Source organism: Macaca mulatta, chromosome 1 (genome assembly GCF_049350105.2).
Source record: "Macaca mulatta isolate MMU2019108-1 chromosome 1, T2T-MMU8v2.0, whole genome shotgun sequence".
NCBI classification, from domain to species: domain Eukaryota; kingdom Metazoa; phylum Chordata; class Mammalia; order Primates; family Cercopithecidae; genus Macaca; species Macaca mulatta.
The window spans coordinates 17809115-17832029 of NC_133406.1; the positions used below are offsets into that span (position 1 = coordinate 17809115).

Here is a 22915-nt window from a genome sequence, read left to right on the forward strand (position 1 = left end):
CGCGTGAACCTGGGAGGCGGAGCTTGCAGTGAGCCGAGATCACGCCACTGCACTCCAGCCTGAGCAACAGCGAGACTCTGTCTCAAAAAAAAAAAAAAAAAAAAAAAGAGGTTTTGTAGGGACTGCATCTTGCCATATTGCTTAGGCTGGTCTTAAACTCCTGGGCTCAAGCTGTCCTCCTGCCTCGGCCTCCCAAAGTGCTGGGATTATAGGTGTGAGCCACTGTGCCTGGCTGGCCTTTTTTTTTTTTTCTTTAATTGCCAAAAAATTCTGATCCTAGCCTAGTGAATGATAATGTTTTGGTCCAAAAATCAGGTATAAATGGCTCACTTTGTTATGTGACTTTATGTTGTCTCTGAAGACACTGACAAATGAGGAACTTGCAAAATGTTTGGAACAATGCCAGCAAAACTTGAATGAGTGGTTTGTTTTCCAGGTTTATTTTGAAAGGCATTATTCATTAGGATATATATTTTGGCTGTAAGTAATTTTTAAAAGGTGTAGAAGATCTCAAACATGACAGAAAACACTAGGAAAAATCTCAGGAGCTGGCAATGACCCATGAGAATGGCTCCCAGATTAGTTTAACTCCTCATCTTCAGCGTTGGAGACGAAGGGAGACCTAATTCTCATGAGCCATCGTGGCTCAGACAACTGAGCACTTGGCCTGACTGTGGACCACAGTCCCAGAGTAGTCCATTTTGGAATAGCATACAAATTCCAGGTGTAAATTACTAAGCTTGTTTTTATTTTTACTTAAAACATTTCTTTTTTTTTTTTTGAGACAAGATGGTCTTAATATGTTGCCCAGGCTGGACTTGAATTCCTGGGCTCAAGCGATCCTCCTGCCTCAGCCTCCCGAGTAGCTAGGACTACAGGCACAAGCCACCATGTCTGGCTACTTTTTAATTTACCTGTAAATATTTAAGGAACAGGTTTTTGACCACTGGGTGCTCTGGAAACACTTAGAGGTTTAGGGGCTAACAGCATAAACCATACCTGTATTTTAAGGACTGAAGATCAAGTTTCAGGCCATGCTCTTATTTCCATTTGGTAAGGCTTCCCCTAGCAAGGTTAGCAGCAGAGAAAAGTGACAATGAAAAGGGCATCCAAAGGAAGACAGGGCCATGACCAAGATTTTGCAGTAGCCAGCCAGGGAAGGGATCAGGGTCTCAGCGTCCAGGGCAAACATGCACTCTCTGCCTCCTTTATGCTATCATTTTCCCCTGGGTGGGGTTGCTTCCCAGCCATACATGCATCTGCATGGCTCAGTTCAGCGTGCTCTGTGGGGCACATTACATTAGCACGGTGGCTGGCCAGGATTGCGTGAGGTGAAGGGGCTGGATGGGGATGCCTCCAGAACCTCAGTCTTAGGATGAGCTGAATTTGCCAGGACTTGGCTACAGAGCCCGATTCCTCTGCTGACAAAGTAGAAAAGCATCATTACAGTAACCGTGGAAACTCTTACCTTAATCATTTATTGCCTCGTTTGGACCGATGGTGAAAGGAAGCATTAGACTGTTATCAGCCTAAGGGGAAAAAAAGCAAAGTTCCACTCCATATCACCACCTCTTACACCCTCCCAGCACTGCCCACCCACTTCGCCCACCAGCTGGTGGCCTGGCTGCTCCCAACATTGCAATTGTGCTGTTATCATTTGCTGGATTTTCTCAGCTAGGATGACTGCTCCCCTTCTCTCCGATGGATGACCTCAGGGTCCACCCAACTTTGTACAACAGCAGGTCTGACAGGACCAGGCCCATGATGGAACTTCCGGCCACAGGGTCACTTGGCATCAGGTGTGAACATTCTATGTTCCAAACCTATCTATCCTTCAAGCTCAGGCTCCAGTCCTCAGGAGGACTCAGGCATCCTGAGATGAATAGAAATACCTATTCCTGTCAAAGGTTTTCTTTTCCTGCCCACAGGGCCCGACTAGCTCCAGTAGCCTAAGGGCATACACAGTGTTTGCTTGTCACCTGGCAGCAGGTTCCACAGGACAACACTGCTTCCAACCAAGAGACCTATTTGGCAGCTAAGGAGGTGCAAGACAGGTGCGTGTTCCAGGGCCCATGATCCTAAACTGCTGGTCTGGTGGAATGATGGGGAGGCCGGGTGCAGGTGCAGCTGAGGTGCCATCTCAGAGGCACCTGTGAGGAGGAGGTGGCATCTGCCAGAATGCAATTTATGCCTTCAATCACCCTAAGCACAGCCATTACACTTAGAAGGTGCTGTGTCCCCATGAAATGACTGACTCCCAAGGACCCACTTGGGGAACTTGGGATTCCTGTTCCCACAATTCTTGGTTCTGTGGACTTAGAGACGCTCTTTCCCAAAGAGGGGAGCAGGGCACACGGCATTCCACTGAATCATTAGCTGTGGTTGTTGTCTGGGCAAGAAGAGCCAGCACCTTGCAGGGCTGACTGACCAGGACTCTCCAGAGGAAGCAAGGCTGCTGTCGCACAGAGAGGCCAGGAGGAGCCTGTCTGCATCCTTGTCATCCAGTCAGGCATCTCTGGACACTGACCTTATCCGATTTTGATAGTAACTAGACAAGCGCAGCAATCCTGAAGTGAGAGGGGCCCCATGACCTAAGGCTTAGACCCCCCCAGGGATGAGTGTCTGGATCACACCAGCAGATAAGCTACCAAGGTCAGCAGAGACACTCACCAAGGGTGAATCTGGAATCTCTTGGACAGGAGGCAGATAGTGCAGTTGCAGCTCTGAGGCCAGTGACAGTGACAGGGAATGTAGTTGGTTCCACTGACTTTCCTTTTTTTTTTTTTTTTCAGAGATAGAGTCTTGCTGTGTCACCCAGGCTGGAATACAGTGGTGTGATGGCAGTTCACGGCAGCCTCGACATCCTGGGCTCAAGCAATCCTCCCACCTCAACCTCCTGAGTAGCTGGGACTACAGGCATGAACCACCACCATGCCTGGCTAATTTTTTAATTTTTTAGTTGAGACAGGGCCTTGCTGTATTACCCAGGCCAATCTCAAACTCCTGGCCTCCAGCAGTCCTCCCGCCTTGGCCTCCCAAAATGCCGAGATTACAAGTGTGAGTCACCGTGCCCATGTGTGAGCCACCACGCTCAGCTCCCTCTATAAGCATGGGTCGGTGGAATTCTGGAAGGGCTTCTCCCCACACTGTCTGAAACACAGACCTGGCACTGTGTTGGGTTGTGGTGGGCACTGTAATGTCCCACTAGATTCCCTTTCATGGGTGAAGGACTTATTCCCTCAGCTGCTGAGAGTGGTTAGGGAAAACAGGCCTCAGCTGCCCGCCCTCTGCAGGGACTGCCTCATCCTCTTGCCAGGGGAACCCACAATCGATGAATGATCCATGGGAGGGTGTTAAAGTCCAGTCCTCTCATCCCAAGTCAGGACAACTCCAGAGTGGAGTTAGCTGAGGCCTTTGTGGGTTTCGTGTAGCTCCATATCTCCCTCCATCCAATCCTGCTTCCTTCCCTGGGCCTCCATGAGGGTTGATCCCAAGAGCTTGCCCTGAGAAACATTGGCTCTCTAATCTCTGCATCTGCCTCCTACTCAGCTGAGCCCATTCGGTTTTCCCACAGGTAACTGGTCTTAGGGGCTGTCAGGGGCCATGTGAGACGGCTGCTCTTGAGGATCATGAGGTGAGAAAGCAGCAAAGGACAGAGTTCAGGTCAGGCATGTCTGGCCTTGGCGTGTGTAGCTGAAGGGGCAGGTGAGTCTCCCTGATGCTCACCGGTTCGCTGGGATGTTTTCCGCAGATCTCTGCGCGGAACCCGTGATCTACTTTGCACTCATGAATTGACCTTAACCGCATGGTAACTGTTATGTATCTCCAGCCCTGTTCCCTCTTGAAAAAATGAATTTTATGACCTTCCCACTGTTTGTGGTGGGGCCTTCTGGTTTATTTTTATTTTTTTATTTTATTTTATTTTTTATTTTTTATATTTTTGGAGAGGGAGTTTCACTCTTGTTGCTGAGGCTGGAGTGCAATGGCACGATTTTGACTCACTGCAACCTCCGCCTCCCAGATTCAAGCAATTCTCCTGCCTCAGCCTCCCGAGTAGCTGGGATTACAAGGCGTGTGCCACCACACCCAGCTAATTTTTGTATCGTTTTAGTAGAGATAGGGTTTCACCACGTTGGTCAGGCTGGTCTCAAACTCCTGACCTCAGGTGATCCACCCACCTCAGCCTCCCAAAGTGCTGAGATGACAGGCGTGAGCCACCCTGCGTGGCTATGTTTTATTTTTAACACAGGGTCTTGCTCTGTCACCCAGGCTGGAGTGCAGTGGCACAATCATGGCTCACTGCAGTCTTGACTTCCTGGGCTCCAGCGATCCTCCCACCTCAGCCTCCTGAGTAGCTGGGACTACAGGTGCACCACCACGCCCAGCTAATTTTTGTATTTTTGGTAGAGATGGGGTTTCACCATGTTGCCCAGGCTGGTCTCAAACTCCTGGCCTCAAGTGATTGCCCGCCTTGGCTTCCCAAAGTTCTGGGATTCCAGGCTTGAGCCACAGCACCCAGCCTAGTTTAGAGTCATATGTAATCACCCTGAGATTTCCTGGGCACGCGAAGCAGAACCACGTTGACCCTGCTACTTAGTAACCCCCAGCCCCACTGCGGGAATAGACCGTGTGGCCTCTCCTCCTGTAGCCTCTGCCCTGTCTGGGGGGCAGTCAGGGCCAGTCTGGAAAAAGGCAGACCTGACTTCGGAGCAGGAATTACAGACCACACCTTGTCCCTCTGTTGTTGGCAGTGTCAAAAGAATTTATTTCAAATCTGCTTAAGACTGTGGTAAAACTCAGGTTTTCCAAAAGGTAATACAGAAAGTTCAACCAACCCCCAAAGACCAGAAAACACAGTGTTTGCAATTCAAAAAATACAAACGCTTGTGGATACCAATACAAAAATTAGAAAAAAGTTGCTTTCCTTACCACTCCCCCCTACCCCCCGTGTTTTCAGTGGAACATCCACAGCAACAGGACCAAGAGCTGCCACCAAATACCAACAACAAGTGACCGAAAGTGGGTGCGATGGGGGAGGGGGAGAGAGGAGGAGAAATGGGGATAAAGAAAGGCAAGAAAATGGGAGTTCTGTCGACAGTCAAAACAAGGACACGAAGTTTTTTGTTTCTTGTTAAATCCCTTTGCCAACGTTAAACAAACACCTCTCATGCTTAATACAACAGCTTAGTGTCAAGGCAGCAATCCTACATCATGCATTGAACGTTTGCTGCTTTGCCCTCTCCCTGCTTCCTCTGGGTGCCAAGAAAGCCTGGGGCTCTGGATGTCCGGTTTCCAGGGCTAGGAGGAGTTGGAGAGGCTTCCCGGGCTGGGTCTCACCCAGTAAGCACCTGACACGTCCCTGCTACCGCAGTTGCAAGCGGTCACCTTCCCGAACCTGAAGCCTGGGTTTGGCCTCTCCTCAGAGCCTTACCCGAGGGCCTGGCTGGTCTGCAGTGCCTGCATCACTGGCCCACAAGTCCCTAGGCCTTCCCCAGGACTGTGCTCTTTGAGAGAAGAGCGATGGCTCCGGATGAGACTTCCTTGGAGGTCTCAACTCCCAGCTCCTGACTCATGTCCACATCAATCATTGAAAAAGCCAGGGCCTCCCCCTACCTGCATAGCTCGTGCTGGTGAAGGCTCAGTGGTCATCAGTCATCTGAAAGTGACATGATGACCCACTAGCCCAACCAGCCTTCAAAACTTCGGCTCAGTTGCATCTCTTTCCACTATCCATGCTGGATTTCAAACCCACTCACACTGCAGAGACCCCTCGAAACAAAGGAGACAAGCTATGAGTTAAGAGACCCCTTAGATACCAGAACTTAGGTAACAAAGAAGGCAGAGGCCTGGGTTAGTGTCCTTCCTTGGTTTAAAGGGGCTTCTGCACGCAGAGGCCTTGAGGCCTAGCAGTGAGACTGCTGACAGGCAGCCTGTTCACAGCACGCACAGAGCGCTGTTCAAACAGGCCTTGCCGGGAACGGAAACATATGGGGTGTTACTTTCTGTGGTCATAGGAAATCTGTCTTAAAGGTCTATTTTTCGCGCTGGAGGCCAGGCAGCTCCTTGCCCTGGTCACAAGGAGGCTTGGATGGAAGACACTGGTCAGAGAACACTGGAATCCACCCCCCTGACAGGTGTGATTCACTGAATGGGACTCATTAGCTGAGATGCCAGAGGTGAAAGACTGCACTTTTTTTCTTTAAAAATGTTATTCTATAATCCTCACAATACATCAGAGGAGGTAGGTTAGTATGACTAGTCCCATTTCAGGCGGGGATACTGAGGCACAGAAAGGATAAGAGACTGGCCCCCACCCATACCATGAATCACTATTAACGCCAGGTTAAAAGAGGGAAGTAACAGGGCTGAACTTGGTGTCTGATCAATACATCCTACCCGAAACCTGCCCTCATATTTTTACAGCCCAGATACAGTTAAAGCTGCAGGATCCTTTGATCTTCCGGGAGGAACTGCCAAGAATGCGGTCAACAAACACAGCTACCGGCTCACTTGCAAAAGAAAAGTCCTGAAATTTTCCAGCATCAGCATCTTGAATATTTGCCAATAACATCTGTTAGATTTTTTAAAAAAAAACGAATTGAGGGCCACAAACCCATTAAGAAGTTCCTGTTGCTTCCAGTAAAACGTGGCCAAGGAAAACAAAGGTAACAAGTTTTGCTTTTCTAGGAAAGGGGGAGCGGGCTGGGGGCATCTTCAGCGAGTAAAAATTCAAGACCCAACAGGTTGGCATCTGCTGGAGGTGGCTCACCCCATTTCCCCCTACGTGCCCCCTGAAGACCCTTGGAAAATCCTGGGCTTGGGTATCAAGATAAAGGCTGGAAGCTTTGTCACATACAGGCTTTCTCTGGAACAATGCAGCCGGAAAGCCACAGTCCCTCTGCAGATCCACGCATGACAAACCACTAGCATAACCTGGTGGTTCTCAACTTGTGGAGGCCCCCAGAGATATCTAGCAATGTCTACAGATACTTTTGGTTGTCACACCTAACTTGGGGGTTGCTACTGGCAGATGATGGGTACAGACCAGGGATGTTGCTAAACATCCTACAGTGTACAGAACTGACCGCAAAATGTCAGTAGAGGTTGAGAAACCCTGGCACCACCCCACAGGCTGTGCAACAGTGTTCTTCAGCATTCACATGTTGAGTCCCCCTAAGGACTGACCCTCCCTCACTACCGCACAGCCAGCAGGTGGCCATGGGACCAGTAACAGCCTCCTTGACACTGAACCACCTGCCCACTGGTGCTGAAATGTACCTTCCCAGGGGGACCAAGCCTTTCGCTTGCAGTGAGAATTAAGGCTTAAATGCAAATATCCCTGGAAGAAATACACAAAGATCCTGCATTCTGATCCTTTCCTGAGAGTGCTGTGGTGGGGCAGAGGGCAGGGGCACCAAGAGGGAGAGAAAGGGCACAAAGAGGAGGGTGGGCCTGCCCCCAGCTCTCTTGGTGAGCTACACAGTGCCTGCCCAGGCTCAATCCGGAAAGCACCACCCTCCTCAAACTTGGTGGGCCATAGGGCACCTAGGGCACTGTTGCAACTACATATCAGGCTGAAGATGCAGCCTGGAACTATATACAGTTTTATAGTGCTTAGGTCAGTTACCTTGTGGGTCAGTATTACTGGTGTCCTCTTTCATTGGAATCATTGTTTTCCCAAGGAGAACAGAGAGGGGAAAAGCAGGCTTTGGGGAAATACCTTCCCCTGCTTTGAATTAGGAGCTGGGATGCTATGTATGCAGTGAGGTGCTAGTGGATATTTTCGGAAGAGATTAATTTTAAAAGGAAAAGGCATACACTTTGACCACACTTGCTCACTAGCAAAGAACAACTGCAGAACACATTACAGAGGCACTATTTACAATGCAATGGAACTCGACATTTTAAAACTACTTTGAATTCCTTTTTCACTGAAACTGCTTGATAGATTTACACCAAGTTACTCCCCAGCCAGCCCAACTAAAGCCTCATCTTGATATCATTTCTATGTACAAATATGCCACCATGATGTAACATGTTATGGAATTCGATGGTGGATGAGAATTCCATGACTTGTCATTTCTACTCTGAAACCCGGGACCTTCCCGGCCATGAGGAGTTGATAAGTTCCTTCTTCACTTTTCTGATCCCTCAAAAACACAAGTGTGTGGCACGGACCTGCCCTTCTCTTTGAAGTCAGAACATTGAAGGTGTTTTGTGCTGAAGACGGGAGAGGCGTCTGTGAAGGAGAGCTGGATGCCGTCCCAGGCATCGGCCGTATTGCTTCTGGGCTCCTGGAGGAGTCAGAAAAGGGAGGTTCTCAGCCCCCAAGCTCAGGGCAGCAGTCGGGAGGAGGGAGTCCTTGCTGCACCTCTCTGGACTTCAGGGAATTTTTTTCTGAAAGAGGCCACCAGATCTGTGGGCATTTCCCTCCTGCACTTTCCACTTCTCTCCTGACCTGGATGCTGCTCCTTCAAAGGAGTTAGGTTCAGGGTAGCTCCAGGCAGCTTGTGCTCCAGTGATGGGCGATTCCTCTGCAGAGCTGGGGTCCCCTGGTGACCCGGGCTGTGGTGACGGTGGAGGCTCCACAGCCTTCCCCGGGACTCCCCTGTGAGAAGCCGCTGTCACCAGGCAGCCCTGCGTAGCCCACTCTCATTCTGGGGGCAGGGTGTAGGTCTGTTTTTTTCAGAAGACAGCTAGACACTTCCCAAAGCTGATAGCTTCCTCAGGCCTAGGAAAGTGGTGACTGCTCTTCATCCTCAATCTTTAGGGATCTTCTCCATGCTCCAAGCCATGGCCACCCAGAGCTATGGCCAAGGATGAAGCTGCAGGGATATGGGAGACAGAGGCAGCGGTGTGGGCAAGCACACAGGGTCCTAGGTCTTGTATGTTACCTCCAAGGGCTCTGGACGGGGCTCTGGGATGGGAGGAGGAGAGCCAGAAACCGCTTGGTGAGATGACAAGGAAGAGGCAAGACCTAGACTTCCACGAAGCAGATGGCTCCCAGGCTCTGCAGCAGAGGCTGCAACACAGCACCAAGCAGCTCCTGCAGACGGGGCAGCTGGCCTTGCCGGCCACATCGCAGAGACAGCGGACCAGGCGGCCTTGCAGACCAAGAGCATGAGCTTTGAGGTAGGATTGTCGGGCCTGCTGAGTGGAGGCGGGGGACCTGCATGGCTCTGGCAGGCGGTTACTCAGAAAGCAGGTGTGGTATCTGAACAGGAAGGCAGAACCAAGGACGCACAGTCGGTGCCGGTGTACGGGGCGAGTTTTTATAAAAATCCAGTCCAGCAAATTGACAAGTCACTTCTCAGCCTCAGAAATAAAATGCTTGACAAAATATATTCTTTTTAAAAGGAGAGAGAAATATTACTACCAGGTAGAGCTGGAGGTGGCAGGTGACTGGGAAGATGAGAGGAGGGAGGAGAGGAAGGTTTCCCTGGGAACAAGAGCCCGGCGGTCTCAGAACCCCTGTCGTGAGCTGTCTCTGAGAGGTGTGGACGACTCAATGTGGATCTCAAGGGAGAAGCCTGGTGTTTCCGGAGTCCCGCCCTGGCAGGTCAGACTCGGCACACCCAGTCTCACAGTGGGAAGCTGGGAGACAAGGTACCTGATATTGCTCTTCTATTTTCTGCCTTCCCCAGAGATCCCGCCCACTGCATCAGGGCAGAGCCGTCCCTGCCTGCCACAGGGGCCACTTGTGTCATGATGCTTTCATAACGACAATAGGGTGGACTGACTAGAAGAGGCTTTCCCAGGGTCTGCCATCTTAAATGCTCATGAGTCTGAGAGTGGTTCTGCTCAGAAGAGCAATCTGGATGTGTTTTCAGTTAACTTCTTGGGTTGCCAGTTTCAGAAAGGAGCCACCACCAGGTGAAGACGTCTGACATAGTTGTTAAAATTCTTGTGTTTTCATGTGGATTTAAGAACTAAGAACTGAGTGAATTAATTTTAGGAGACTGTTTTGTGTGTGTGTGTGGGGGGGGGGGATGTGTGTGTGTATGTGAGAGACAGAAAGAGAGAAGGAGGGAGGGAAAGAGAGGGAAAGATGGAAGAAAGAGAGGCAGGGATGGAGGAAAGTAAGAGAGAAGGAGGAAAGGAAGAAAGAGATTGAAGGAGGGAGGGAAGGAGAGAGAGAAGAAAAGAGAGAGAAGGAGGGAGGGAGAAGAAATGAAGGAGGGAGGAAAAGAGAGAGAGAGAACACAATTGGCTGACTAATAAAGGAAGCCATTTTAAAAGGTTCTCAACACTTCAGTGAGAGAGGCAAAAGTCTAGCAAGAATGATTAATATCCCTTTCTATCAATCCTGCATTGGGTCTGCGAGTGGCAGGCACTACTAAAGACTCTAGGACCAAGAAGCTAGAAGATAACTTTCTCAGCATGATGAGAATCTGCAGTCTTGGGACTCTGAGGAGGCAGGGTCCCCGCAGAGGGCCAACATCCGGGGTGTGGGATTACAGCGCAGCTCCTGACTGCCACTCTCAGGAGGCCAGTCTCAAAGTCTACCTTCTTCTCCCTCCAAAAAAAGACAAGCTTTGAAAACAGCTGGCAGGAAACACAGACATGAAGCCCGAATGCTGACTCCCTTGAGAAAGGTCCTTCTTGGGGAGCGTTCGTAACGTCTGGGTGGAATAAGGGTGACACACGTACCCGCCTTTGCCACTGACAGTGGCAGCTGTGAGCATGGCCCGTGGACCCATTCCCCGTGCCCCCAAGAAAATGTTTCTATGACATTCCACGCTGCCAGGTTGTACCCATGACTTGCATATCCTGCTTTTGTGGGTTATTTGAGCTTAGTGAGAATGGTGGGCATTTTGCCTGTGAATGTCAGTGTCACAGGCGCAGTGCCAAGCTGGAGCGGAGCTAATTGCCTGACAGCTTTGGCCGCCCCAGGTTAGTCGGCACTTCCAATCCTGTGTGCAGGGTGACCTGGAAAAGAAGACAGGGGAAGTGAGGGTGGGAGAGGCTGCTACAGGGGCCCTGAGTGCTCCAAAGGCACCGCAGACACCGGCAGGATCCCCTGCTGGCTCCAGGGCCATCCATGCAACAGCTTAGGGCTGCTGTAGACTGGTGAATATTATGTCACTCAATATCCCTAATTAAAGGCTATGTTGGTTTGCACCTCTTTCCTCATAATAAGAATCACCCAGCTGACTGGTTCCTCATTTTGCCAGAGCTGCCAGAGCCGGGCAAAGTAGATGCTGTCCCAGGAGCACGGCTCTCATGCACTGGCTCCCGTGGTTACATATTTGTGTCTACTTTCTAGCCACGACCTTCTTTCCTTTCCTACTAATCCCATTCTATTAACTGTGAGGAATAATAGCCAACCTTTTATTTTTTTGATTAAAAAAAGCTTATTTGTTCATTGGTAGAGATGGAGTCTTGCTAGTTCCCCAGGCTAGTGTCAAACTTCTGGGCTCAAGCGATTCTCCTGCCATGGCCTCCCAAAGTACTGGGGTTACAGGCGTGAACCACCATGCCTGGCCAAGGCTATCTTTTATTTTATTTTATTTTTTTGAGACAGAGTCTTGCTCTGTCACTCAGGCTGGAGTGCAGTGGCGCGATCTCGGCTCACTGCAAGCTTCACCTCCCAGGTCACGCCATTCTCCTGCCTCAGCCTCCTGAGTAGCTGGGACTACAGGCACCTGCCACCACACCCGGCTATTTTTTTTTTTTTTTTTTTTTTTGTATTTTTGGTAGAGACAGGGTTTCACCATATTAGCCAGGATGGTCTCGATCTCCTGACCTCATAATCTGCCCGCCTCGGCCTCCCAAAGTACTGGGGTTACAGGCGTGAGCCACCATGCCCAGCCAAGCCTATCTTTTAGGTTGCCACAAATCCCTTTTGCAAATGAGTAGAAGATCAAATCGATCAATCAGTGATTGGTATAGACTCCTCAATATTCAGGGCCACAGAACAGGACCCTGCCTCCCCACACTCCAACTCCCCATCCCAAGTGGAGGAGGACTCTACTAAGACGATGGATGGCACCTTTGTGTTTCTCCCTTCCTCTCACCCTCCTGGGCTCTCATTCTTGTCTCTCTGTTTCAGGCCTCCTGAGCTACCAGCACTCCCCAGGGACTGGGCTCAGCCATGAGGTCTGCGTCTCCAGAAGCTGCCACCTTAGGGCCCTTGGGTGTCCCAAGTGAACTAGTTAGAACGGAACGCCTCTAGGAAATGTCCAAGGCAGTCCACTCGATAAGCTCTGTCTGGGAAGGCTCTGTGGTCAGCTTCTTTATGGCCCACTCTGCCCATGGGCACTGCAGAGACTTGTGGACAAACAGTGGGGAGCAGCCAGACCAGGTCCGGCCTGGGGGAGGCGTGTACCTGCACATTGCGGTTGAGGCTGAGGGCTGGCATGAAGACCCCGTCCACGTGGCTGAAGGCTGTGGGGCCCTGCTGCTGCCCGTTGATGAAGAAAGTGAGGGTGTGCTTATTCAGGTCCAGCAGCACGCCCACGGTGGCCCCCTTGCACACGCCGCCTTCCGTCCTGGGAAGAGAGTCCCCAGGAAGACCATCACCACACCCAGCCTGGGATGTAGGAGATTAACTCAGGAGAATTATTTATTTATTTGGAGACACGGTCTCACTCTGTCACCCAGGCTGGAGTGCAGTGACACCATCTCGGCACACAACAGCCTCACCCTCCCAGGCTCAAGAGATCCTCCCACCTCAGCCTCCCGAGTAGCTCAGACTACAGGTGCATGACATGAGACCCAGCTAATTTTGTTTGTGTTTTTTGTAGAGACAGGGGTCTCACTATGTTACCCAGGCTGGTCTTGAACTCCTAGGCTCAAGTGATCTTCCCACTTTGGGCTCCCAAAGTGCTGGGATTATAGGCATGAGCCACCATGCCCGGGCAGGAAAATGATTTATAGGATGCTGGGAACACCCTCACTTAAACATGGCCCCCAAGGTGGTGGTGGGGTGCTCTCCTGGCATATGAGCCTTCTCTCACAGTGGACACACCTTGTTAACAGGCCATGATGAAGACTCCCCTAGAGGAACCAGGCTGTTCAGCCCCCTCTTCCTGAGAGCATCTGGAATCTGCATACTAGAAAAATCGGGTTCTGATGAGTAGGTCCCATTTGAAACTGTGGAGCATGCAGAGTGGGTAAGAAAGGCACCTTTTCCTGCCAAAGAAAGTAACTGACTTGGTGCCCTTTTCTGTTTTAGGCAAGTGAGGATGCTGAGGTCGATGAAGATGTGGACATCCAGGCCTTCAGGAAATTTTGAAAGGCCCCTACCCTACATTGGCTTATCTTCCCAGAAACATCCTAGGGTCCCTCGAAAAGCAGTGTATGGCAGGGAGAAGGGTGCTGAAGTTAAAATCAAGTTCTCTGTTGGAGTCACCATCCCACAGGTGACCAATGAGAACCTTGAGAACATCCATTCTGCTCTTGATCAGCGTTGGCAATGTCGTACTTCGTAGGTGGTAAGAATTCACATCCACCTGGTGGAAGCGAATCTGTTAATAAAAGTAAGGAACATGCTCCCAAGAGGGGCTTGGCTGACCACGTCTTCTCCCATGGGCCGAATCCTGTAGACTCCCCTTCCCTTCCCTGAGGTGGTCTTCGTTTTTGAGTGGATGTCTCTCCCTGTGGCCCAGGCTGAAGTGCAGTGGTGCAATCATGGCTCACTGTTGCCTGAAACTCCTGGGCTCAACGGATCCTCCCACAAGCCTCCCGAATAGCTGGGACTACAGGCACACACCATGCCCAGCTAATTTTAAACATATTTTATAGAGACGAGGGCCTCACTATGTTGCCCAGGCTGGTCTTGGACTCCTGGGCTCAAGGGATCCTCCTGCCTCAGCCTCCTGAGTAGCTGAGACTACAGGCTTGAGCCACCGCGCCCGCTCAGGGCTGAGGTTTTAGCCTTAATCTTAGCAACGCCACTCTGCTAAGAAAACCTTGTCTGTCCTTCCAGATTGAGAATGAGTTGATCTACTGGACGCTGCTGGTTGGGCAGAGGGAAGGTGAGCAGCGAGAAGGATTCACGACAGGAAGTCCCAAGGAGGACTTGGTGAGCGGCCCGGCCCAGACAAGTGTTTCCGGAGAGGGCAGGGCTTCCCCGAGGGTGCCCCGGCAGGTGGGAGAAGGGAACTAAAACCGCACTGTTGGTGCTATTTGGATACTGACCACCGGGTGGCGGTAGTGACCCACGGGAGGTGCAGAAATGAGTCCGACCTAAGCAAAGCCTCAGGCCCAGTTAGCTCTGGGGTCCAACTTCCCGGCTGCCTCGACTTCCTCCCAGATAGCGCTTACCCTACCCGATCCACATCCCAGGGTGGGAGGACATGCAGAAAGGGGCAGATTCTCTCTACCTTCTCATGGCCCCACTTCCCTTCTGTTTTTCTTACTGAGGTGGCACCAAGGGGCCGTCAAGGACAGCAAAGGCCCAAGAAGTGCTCGGCAGCCCTTGGGAGGAGTGTGGTGGCCAATGGCCGGGAGGGCTGGGGAGTCCGCACCACACAAACCGAGGCTGAGGTCCTGGGCTCAACCCTGTGTGTGTCAACTGGCCGCATGGCCTGAACCATTGTCCGACCTTCCTAAGCCCAGGCTTTTAATTTATTTATTTATTTTGTAGAGAGGAGGGTCTCACTATGTTGCCCAGGCTGGTCTTGAACTCCAGGACTCAAGTGATCCTCCTGCCTCGGCCTCCTAAGTAGCTGGGACTACAGGTACACAGCACCACGCCTGGCTAATTTTTAAAATTACTATTATTTATAGAGACAGGGTCTCACTAAGTTGCCCAGGCTGGTCTCAAACTCCTGGGCTCAAGCAATCCTTCTGCCTCGGCCTCCTTAAGTGCTGGGATTACAGGTGTGAGCCACCATTCCAGTCTAAGCCCCACTTTTATAATCTGTAAAATGGCAACAATAATAGCACTTTTGCAAGGATTAAATGAGCTCAAGATACACTGAGTGCTTCCTACAGCACTGAACACAAGTAAGGGCTTGACAAATGCTTCTTGTTATTACTCCTGCCAGCAAACAGGGTATCTGGGTGCCAGTTTGGCTTAAGCAAGCAGAGACGGAGCTGATGGGCCTGGACTTGGCCCCTCTGTGGGTAAGAGGGAGAATGGCCAGCTTGCAGGGTCTGGGCAGAGGTGCAGAGCTGCCCGCCTCTTCCCCAGGACTCAGGAGAGAAGGGGCCCTGCCTACCAGCAAAGAGGCAGGCAGACAGGGTCCTGAGGGCCCTCGGGCAAGTCCTTGGCCCAGATTAGACCTGGCTTCCCTGAGAAAGAAGAAGCTGGTCCTTGCTCTGCGGGAAGGTGCCCTAGGGGCTGCTATAGGAGCTGCAGGTGGGCCCAGAGCACTGAGAGCCTCCAGGTCAATTTTGCCTGGGACTGGGGCCAGCGAAGTCAATGTCAGCTTCTTGAAGTTCCCCACCCCTTCCTGCTGCGGAGATGGCCCTTAGCAGACCAGGAGCAAGGCTCCATAGCAAGGAGGCGGCGCCAGGTGTCCGCAACTTGCAATTCTCCATTTCTGGCCTTGGGGATTCTTCACCCCCACATCCATCCCCACATGCCGGCCAGTTGTGAGCACAAAATCCCTGGGAGAGGAGAAAGAGTACGGGGCTATGGTGCAGGTGTGTCGGGGGGGTGGAGGCACTGCCTTCTCTGTGTCTGAGTAGAGAGACCAAGGCACCCTGGAGAAGACCAGGCCTCGGGGGCAGTCCCGGAGGACCCATCCCCTTCTGCCCTCCTAACAGAGGCCCCAGTAGTGACACAGGCCAGGACCTGAGTCTCCTGTGTCCACACTGGCAACCCTACTCCCAGGGCCAGTCTCAGGGCAAAGCCACAGCTGTAGGCACCCTTGGCAGACTCGTTTTAGTAGTGAGCACCCCAGCCATGCCCTCTGCTACTGCCCTGTCGAGGGCCCGGCCCTGCTGAGGCTCAAGCCCACATGAGACCAGGGCAGTGGCCAGGATCACCACAGGCAAGTTAGTGGCAATGACCTGGTCACAGCTGTGAGGACATCAACCCCAGTGGTGCCCATTAACGCCTTGCAGTGACTCAAGCTTGGGTTGACAGTTGCAAAGGAAAGTGAAGCTGGACCAGAAAGAAAACTACGAGCTCCATATTCCAGCAGAGGACCACCGTGTGGCCTGCTGGGTAACTTTGGAGACCCATCTGTGCGGGTGCTGTGCGAATCACCATAACATACCCTCATCTGGGCTGCAGGCCAGTTCTATGTGGGCAGAGTCAAAGCTTCCTAGAAAATGGAGATCAAAGTGGCTGAAAATACCTCCTCCCAATTCCTGCTGGCTTTGGGGACAGCAGAAGGGACACTGGTCTTCAGGACCCTCATTCCCAAACAACCTGTGTCCACGGGAGGCAGGATGGGGCCCAATCGCACCTGTTGGTATGGGAGTTGCAGTGCATGAACCAGCTGCGGTTGTTGTCCACATACATGGCCCAGGCCTTGTCATCCTTGCCCAGCATCATGTCCTTGACCACGCTGGCCCTGGCCACCCCGAAGGCGGGGTCTGGGTGGTTGTCGTACCGGTCCACGTGCAGCTCCCAGTAGTGCACACCCTTGGAGAACGCAGCTGTGCCCAGCACCACCCGGTCATCATAGCTGCTGCAGGTGGCTGTCTGGTTGTCGTTGGATAAAATGATGTCCCGATGCCCAGAGTTGGGGTCAAATGTGAACCAGGCCACTAAAAAGGAAGGAGGCGAGAGGAGCAGGGTCAGGGGATGGAATTTGCCAGTAGTTTCTAACTGGCTCAGAGATACAAACACACTTGCTTCTGTTAGAAGGTCGGCACCCAGGAGTGAAGGTAAATCTTTCCTGTATGATTACCGCACACGTGCACACACACACACACACACACGCACACACTCACACACACACTCACACACATGCCCTGCTCTGTGTTCATCCAAGTTACTAGACCTATGAGCCTAGCCTTGCCAAGGATTTTCAGGCCTCAAAGCCTCAAATCTAGATGCATTTCCCGGTCTTGGTTTCTAAAATCCTTCCAAACGCTCAGACACGTTGTAAGTACAGGAGGAAATAGGCGGGGTGCGGTGGCCCACACCTGTAATTCCAGCACTTTGGGAGGCCGAGGTGGGTGGAGCACTTCAGGTCAGGAGTTTGAGACCAGCCTGGCCAACATGGCAAAACCCCATCCCTACTAAAAATACAAAAATTCATGGCCGGGCATGGTGGCTCACACCTGTAATCCCAGCACTTTGGGAGGCCGAGGCGGGCAGATCACGAGGTCAGGAGATAGAGACCATCATGGCTAACATGGTGAAACCCCGCCTCTACTAAAAATACAAAAAAATCAGTCGGGCGTGGTGGTAGGCGCCTGTAGTCCCAGCTACTCAGGAGGCTGAGGCAGGAGAATGGTGTGAACCCGGGAGGTGGAGCTTGCAGTGAACCGAGATCGCACCACTGCCCTCCAGCCTGGGCGACAAAGTGAGGCTCCATCTCAAACAAACAAACAAAAAAAATTCGCTGGGCATGGTGGTGGGCACCTGTAGTCCCAGCTACTCAGGAGGCTGAGGCAGGGCAATCACTTGAACAGGGTGGCAGAGGTTGCAGTGAGCCAAGATTGTGCCATTGCACTGTGACCTGGGCAACAGAGTGGGACTTCTTCTCAAAAAAAAAAAAAAAAAAAAAAAGAGAGAAAAAGAAGTACAGGAGGAAATAGATATTGATGAGCCACCTCGTGGGTGGGAGATTTGAGGCACAGAGAGGTGAAGTGATGGGCCAAAGTCACAAAGCTCAATTCTCCATTTTGCAGCCCATCAGCCACTGCCCCCTTTTGCTCCCCAACCCCCAAGTTTGTTGGAAGTGAGGCCCTTACTCTAAAGTCATGACCACAGTGCACAGGGCAAGGACCGCTCGTCTCTAGGCAGGAGAGTCTAGAGACAGAAGCGAGCGAGCTCTCCTCTAGGGGTGGACAAAGTGGACTCTGCAGGTGGCACCATTTTCAGAAAAGTGTCCCTGGCTGGGTCTTTTGACACCAGCATCTGCTCCTGCTTCTTCTCCTCCCTGCCTCTAGGAGACCATTCAGCGGTGGCAGTCAGAGGACGTGTAGACTCAATGATGAAAACGAATACAGGATTTGCCCTCTTCTCGGAGGCAGTGGGGAGCTGGAAACTGCCTCTGCAGCCTGGGCTGGGCCACGCCGGGTGGGGCAGGACTCTCTTTGGAATATGATTTCTATTTCTCTCATCGCTCCCTGCTAAGAACTCAAATGATCAAAATTCCACTGAATTAATTTCAACATGCTGTTGTTGCCCAAGACCTAGAAGGCTGGGTAGGTGTATAAACCACTGCATGTGAGCTCCAATGCTGGGGGTTAAAGAGCCCTCTTCCGCTGTGAGAAAGGCTCAAATGTAGGGACTGGTGTGGGCCCACTGTATCTATCGTGGTGCTTTCTTGTCTGGGACTGTCCTACTCACTCCTTGGCCCTTGAGAAGTGGGAGAAGTTTAGCCTCCCTCAGCTACTTCACATTTAGTCCAGCACAATGGGGTAAAGGAATGTTTCTTTCGTGGCTTGTAGGCCACGTGGGTGCAGCAAGGAGCTGTGTGTGCAGAGCAGGGTGAGGCGTATGCACCTCCACAGGCCCCTCCGGCCCTGCACTTCCTCCCTCCACCATCTTCAGCAGCTCATCCTTTGCCCTGGTCCACGGGATGAAATGTGGGTTGGCCCTAGGAGTCAATCTTTGTCCTTCGGGAGGCCACCTATGGTCCCAGAAGGGCGCGCCCTTGGAGAACCCAGATGTGCCTAGCACCACCCCCACCCCCACTCCGTCATCACAGCTGCTGCAAGTGGCTGTCTGCTTGTCATTGGACAAAATGATGGATCTGTTCTTCCCACTAAGAGACCCCGATGCTCACCATCGGACGTCTGCAGGACGACAGTTTTACTGTAAGGCCCGACACCAGACGAGTTGAAAGCTTTGACTCGGGCGTTGTAGGTGCTGTTGAAGTGAAGACCGTCGATGGTACACAAAGTCTCCTTACCGACGTACACTTCCTGAAAGAGAGCAATGCTGCTCACCAGGCTCCTCTAGCATTTGGAAAATTCCTCTCAGCAAATGGCTTCTGGAAACACACTGACGTTGAAAGTGCTTTTGCCAGGCGTGGTGGCCCGTAGTCCCAGCTACTCGGGAGGCAGAGGTGGGAGCATCGCTTGAGTCCAGACTGGGCAACATTGCAGGACCCCATTTCCAAACAACTTTTGTTTTAATTTTTTTGAGGGACAGAGTCTTGCTCTGTTGCCAGGCTGGAGTGGAGTGGCGTGATCTCGGCTTACCGCAACCTCTGCCTCCCAAGTTCAAGTGATTCTCCTGCCTCAGCCTCCCAAGTAGCTGGGACTACAAGCATGCACCACCATGCCCAGCTAATTTTTATATATATATTTTTTAGTAGAGATGGGGTTTCCCTATATGTTGGCCAGACCGGTCTCGAACTCCTGACCTCAGGTGATCCTCCTGCTTGGCCTCCCAGAGTGCTGGGATTACAGGTGTGAGCCACCATGCCCAGCCAAAAAATTAAAAAAAAAATTCTTACCCAAATAGAAGGTAATAAAAAGGGAAATTGCGTTCAGTCATGGCTGGCTCACAGAACTTGACTAACTTGGGCATGAATTCCTTACTACTGGCTGCCTGGCCCCTCTGCCTGTGAGGTGGTGAGGCGTGATGGAGTCCTGGTGAGGCGACTTCTCAAGTCTGCAGCCAGCCAGGATACTGACCAGGAACATCCTGACTCTGCCAAGGTCAACCTGGTCTACAAGACTATTGAGCCACAGGGCACATCCACTCCTTTGTCTCCTCCCACCCCTTAGGCTGGCATTTTCCACTCCTTAGCCCTCCTGGAGCTGCTGTTTTCCCGGTCTTTCCAAAGGGTGAGACATTTCTGCATCAGACCCCAAAGATACTTTTCTTTCTTTCTTTTTTTTTTTTTTTTTTTGAGACAGAGTCTCACTCTGTCACCTGGGCTGCAGTGCAGTGGTGCGATCTTGACTTACTACAATCTCTGCCTTCCAAGTTCAAGTGATTCTTGTGCCTCAGCCTCCAGAGTAGCTGGGACAACAGGCATCTGCCACCATGCCCGGCTAATTTTTGTATTTTAAGTAGAGATGGGGTTTCACCATGTTGACCAGGCTGGTCTCAAACTCCTCACCTCAAGTGATCCACCCGCCTTGGCCTCCCAAAGTGCCGGGATTACAGGTGTGAACCACCGTGCCTGGCCTCCAAAGATACTTTTCTAAAGATTGACCTTGTTCCTCATTCGCTTCAAAGTTACCTTTGTCCTATTCAACCCCCAAAATGCATAGCCTTTTGCCTCTCCCATGTCATTATTTTCTGCTAATTAAATAATGTGGTCTAAGATCACAGCTAATTCATATAGGAGCCATAGCTCAAATCCAGGTCTGTCTGCATGCAATATCCATACTTTTTCCACTATAAGACCCTCTTCCTTATAAACCCTAGCCCTTGGGTCTAGCTTTTGTTAGTGGCCATGTCTCAAAGACGAGGGACCACTTTTGAGCTCTGTGGCTGCTGCTTTTAATATTCCCAAACAGCCTTTTCTTTCTTCCCATTTCAAAAATACGGACTCTCCTGTTGTTGTCTGGTGGATGAGCTCTTTCAGTTCTTGGCTCATTTGCACAACAGGAGTGACTGGGGTCCGCACTCAGTGACCTGGCTTGAGCTACCTCATCTTGCCTCCCTAATTGGCCCATATTCACATGGAACTCAGTAATTCCCAAGGAAGTGCTGCAACTATTTCCCTAATTCATACATTCCTGTATTTTTCAAACACAAAGTAAAACGACACATACGTACATCTCCTTGAGAGAAACTAAGGGAATGTTGACCTTCAGCAAGGTTTGTTAAATGGGTGCAGCTTCCCAGGAGAAGAGATGCAAGGGTTGTTATGATTGCAGTAGTTTGTTAGAATGAGTGTTTATTTAATCATTTCGGGGCCAGGAACCAGGTGATCTGAGAAGCCCATAGTTTGTGCTCCCTGGCATTCACGTCCGCCTGAACGTCACGGAGTGAAATCTCGAGGTGGTGCTCTATTAGGGCTGGATTGGGGTGGTGCTCTATTAGGGCTGGACTGGGTGGTGCTGTATTAGGGCTGGATTGGGTGGTGCTGTATTAGGGCTGGATTGGGGTGGTGCTCTATTAGGGCTGGACTGGGTGGTGCTGTATTAGGGCTGGATTGGGGTGGAGTTCTATTAGGGCTGGATTGGGTGGTGCTGTATTAGTGCTGGATTGGGGTGGTACTCTGTTAGGGCTGGATTGGGGTGGTGCTGTATTAGTGCTGGATTGGGGTGGTCCTGTATTAGTGCTGGATTGGGGTGGTGCTGTATTAGGGCTGGATTGGGTGGTGCTGTATTAGTGCTGGATTGGGGTGGTGCTGTATTAGTGCTGGATTGGGTGGTGCTGTATTAGTGCTGGATTGGGGTGGTGCTGTATTAGGGCTGGATTGGGTGGTGCTGTATTAGTGCTGGATTGGGGTGGTGCTGTATTAGGGCTGGATTGGGGTGGTGCTGTATTAGTGCTGGATTGGGGTGGTGCTGTATTAGGGCTGGATTGGGTGGTGCTATATTAGTGCTGGATTGGGTGGTGCTGTATTAGGGCTGGATTGGGGTAGTGCTGTATTAGGGCTGGATTGGGGTGGTGCTGTATTAGGGCTAGATTGGGGTGGTGCTGTATTAGGGCTGGATTGGGTGGTGCTGTATTAGGGCTGGATTGGGTGGTGCTCTATTAGGGCTGGATTGGGGTGGTGCTGTATTAGGGCTGGATTGGGGTGGTGCTGTATTAGGGCTAGATTGGGGTGGTGCTGTATTAGGGCTGGATTGGGTGGTGCTGTATTAGGGCTGGATTGGGTGGTGCTCTATTAGTGCTGGATTGGGTGGTGCTGTATTAGGGCTGGATTGGGTGGTGCTGTATTAGGGCTGGATTGGGTGGTGCTGTATTAGGGCTGGATTGGGTGGTGCTGTATTAGTGCTGGATTGGGTGGTGCTGTATTAGGGCTGGATTGGGTGGTGCTGTATTAGGGCTGGATTGGGTGGTGCTCTATTAGTGCTGGATTGGGGTGGTGCTGTATTAGGGCTGGATTGGGGTGGTGCTGTATTAGGGCTGGATTGGGTGGTGCTGTATTAGGGCTGGATTGGGTGGTGCTGTATTAGGGCTGGATTGGGTGGTGCTGTATTAGGGCTGGATTGGGTGGTGCTGTATTAGGGCTGGATTGGGTGGTGCTGTATTAGGGCTGGATTGGGGTGGTGCTGTATTAGGGCTGGATTGGGGTGGTGCTGTATTAGGGCTGGATTGGGTGGTGCTGTATTAGGGCTGGATTGGGTGGTGCTGTATTAGGGCTGGATTGGGGTGGTGCTGTATTAGGGCTGGATTGGGTGGTGCTCTATTAGGGCTGGATTGGGGTGGAGTCCTGCTCCAGGGTTTCTAGCAGATGGGAGTAAGAACCTGGCTCACTAAGAACCTTTCTTACCCCCATGGCAGTCTATCAGCAGCGACATGACTAGAATGTTGTCCCAATTCAACAACCATTTATCCAGCATCCTCTACGTGCCCAGCACCTTGCCAGGTAAAGGAGGGTCAGACAGTGCTTCCTCATCTCCAGAAATGATACCTCCCAAGTCAAGACAGAACCGGGTGAAATAATTAGAGGATCAGACAAGACAAGGTGTGATAAAACCCGTTGAGGGCATATGTTGCTGTGTGAGGGGCTGGGGGTAAACGGGAAAGGAGGTGGGTGCAGGGAGCACCTTCTCTGAGTTCTCCTCTAGCCCCATGCTTGTGTCAGTCCTCCCGGACCTAGCCCTTGGGAGGGAAGCCCCATTTCCCTGAGCCCAGCCAGCCCTCTTTATCCTTTTGGCTAGTGTCCCCTCAGGATGGCAACACAATGTCCCCATGGGCTGA

General features: G+C 51.5%; 1 protein-coding gene and 3 long non-coding RNA genes across 7 annotated transcripts in view; 3 read left to right on the forward strand and 1 right to left on the reverse strand.

Moving 5' to 3' along the window:
- The first annotated feature begins 236 nt into the window (after positions 1-236).
- Positions 237-3281, forward strand: LOC144340232 (uncharacterized). Its single transcript, XR_013416051.1, has 2 exons — positions 237-2054; positions 2793-3281. It is a non-coding gene; the product is annotated as an uncharacterized LOC144340232 (long non-coding RNA).
- Positions 3282-3574: 293 nt separating this feature from the next.
- Positions 3575-9132, forward strand: LOC144340233 (uncharacterized). The gene is made up of 3 exons (XR_013416052.1): positions 3575-3705; positions 6424-6665; positions 8902-9132. It is a non-coding gene; the product is annotated as an uncharacterized LOC144340233 (long non-coding RNA).
- The window catches only part of TRIM67 (tripartite motif containing 67), a 63294-nt gene continuing 48288 nt past the window's right edge, over positions 7910-22915 (reverse strand). For 2 of the 4 annotated variants that reach the window (XM_015126160.3, XM_001106233.5), the window contains exons 7-10: positions 18864-19002; positions 16365-16668; positions 12329-12491; positions 7910-10929 (exon numbers count right to left, since the gene is read on the reverse strand). In XM_015126160.3, the coding sequence (XP_014981646.1) occupies positions 10864-10929; positions 12329-12491; positions 16365-16668; positions 18864-19002 (672 nt within the window). In that variant the 3' untranslated portion in view covers positions 7910-10863. Of the gene's footprint in view, positions 10930-12015; positions 12492-16364; positions 16669-18863; positions 19003-22915 lie in introns of those variants that run through there. The other 2 variants (XM_077998699.1, XM_077998688.1) reach the window with 1 other exon arrangement.
- On the forward strand, positions 11966-18262 carry LOC106995027 (uncharacterized). The gene is made up of 5 exons (XR_003730555.2): positions 11966-12099; positions 12982-13078; positions 13178-13436; positions 13931-14026; positions 18022-18262. It is a non-coding gene; the product is annotated as an uncharacterized LOC106995027 (long non-coding RNA).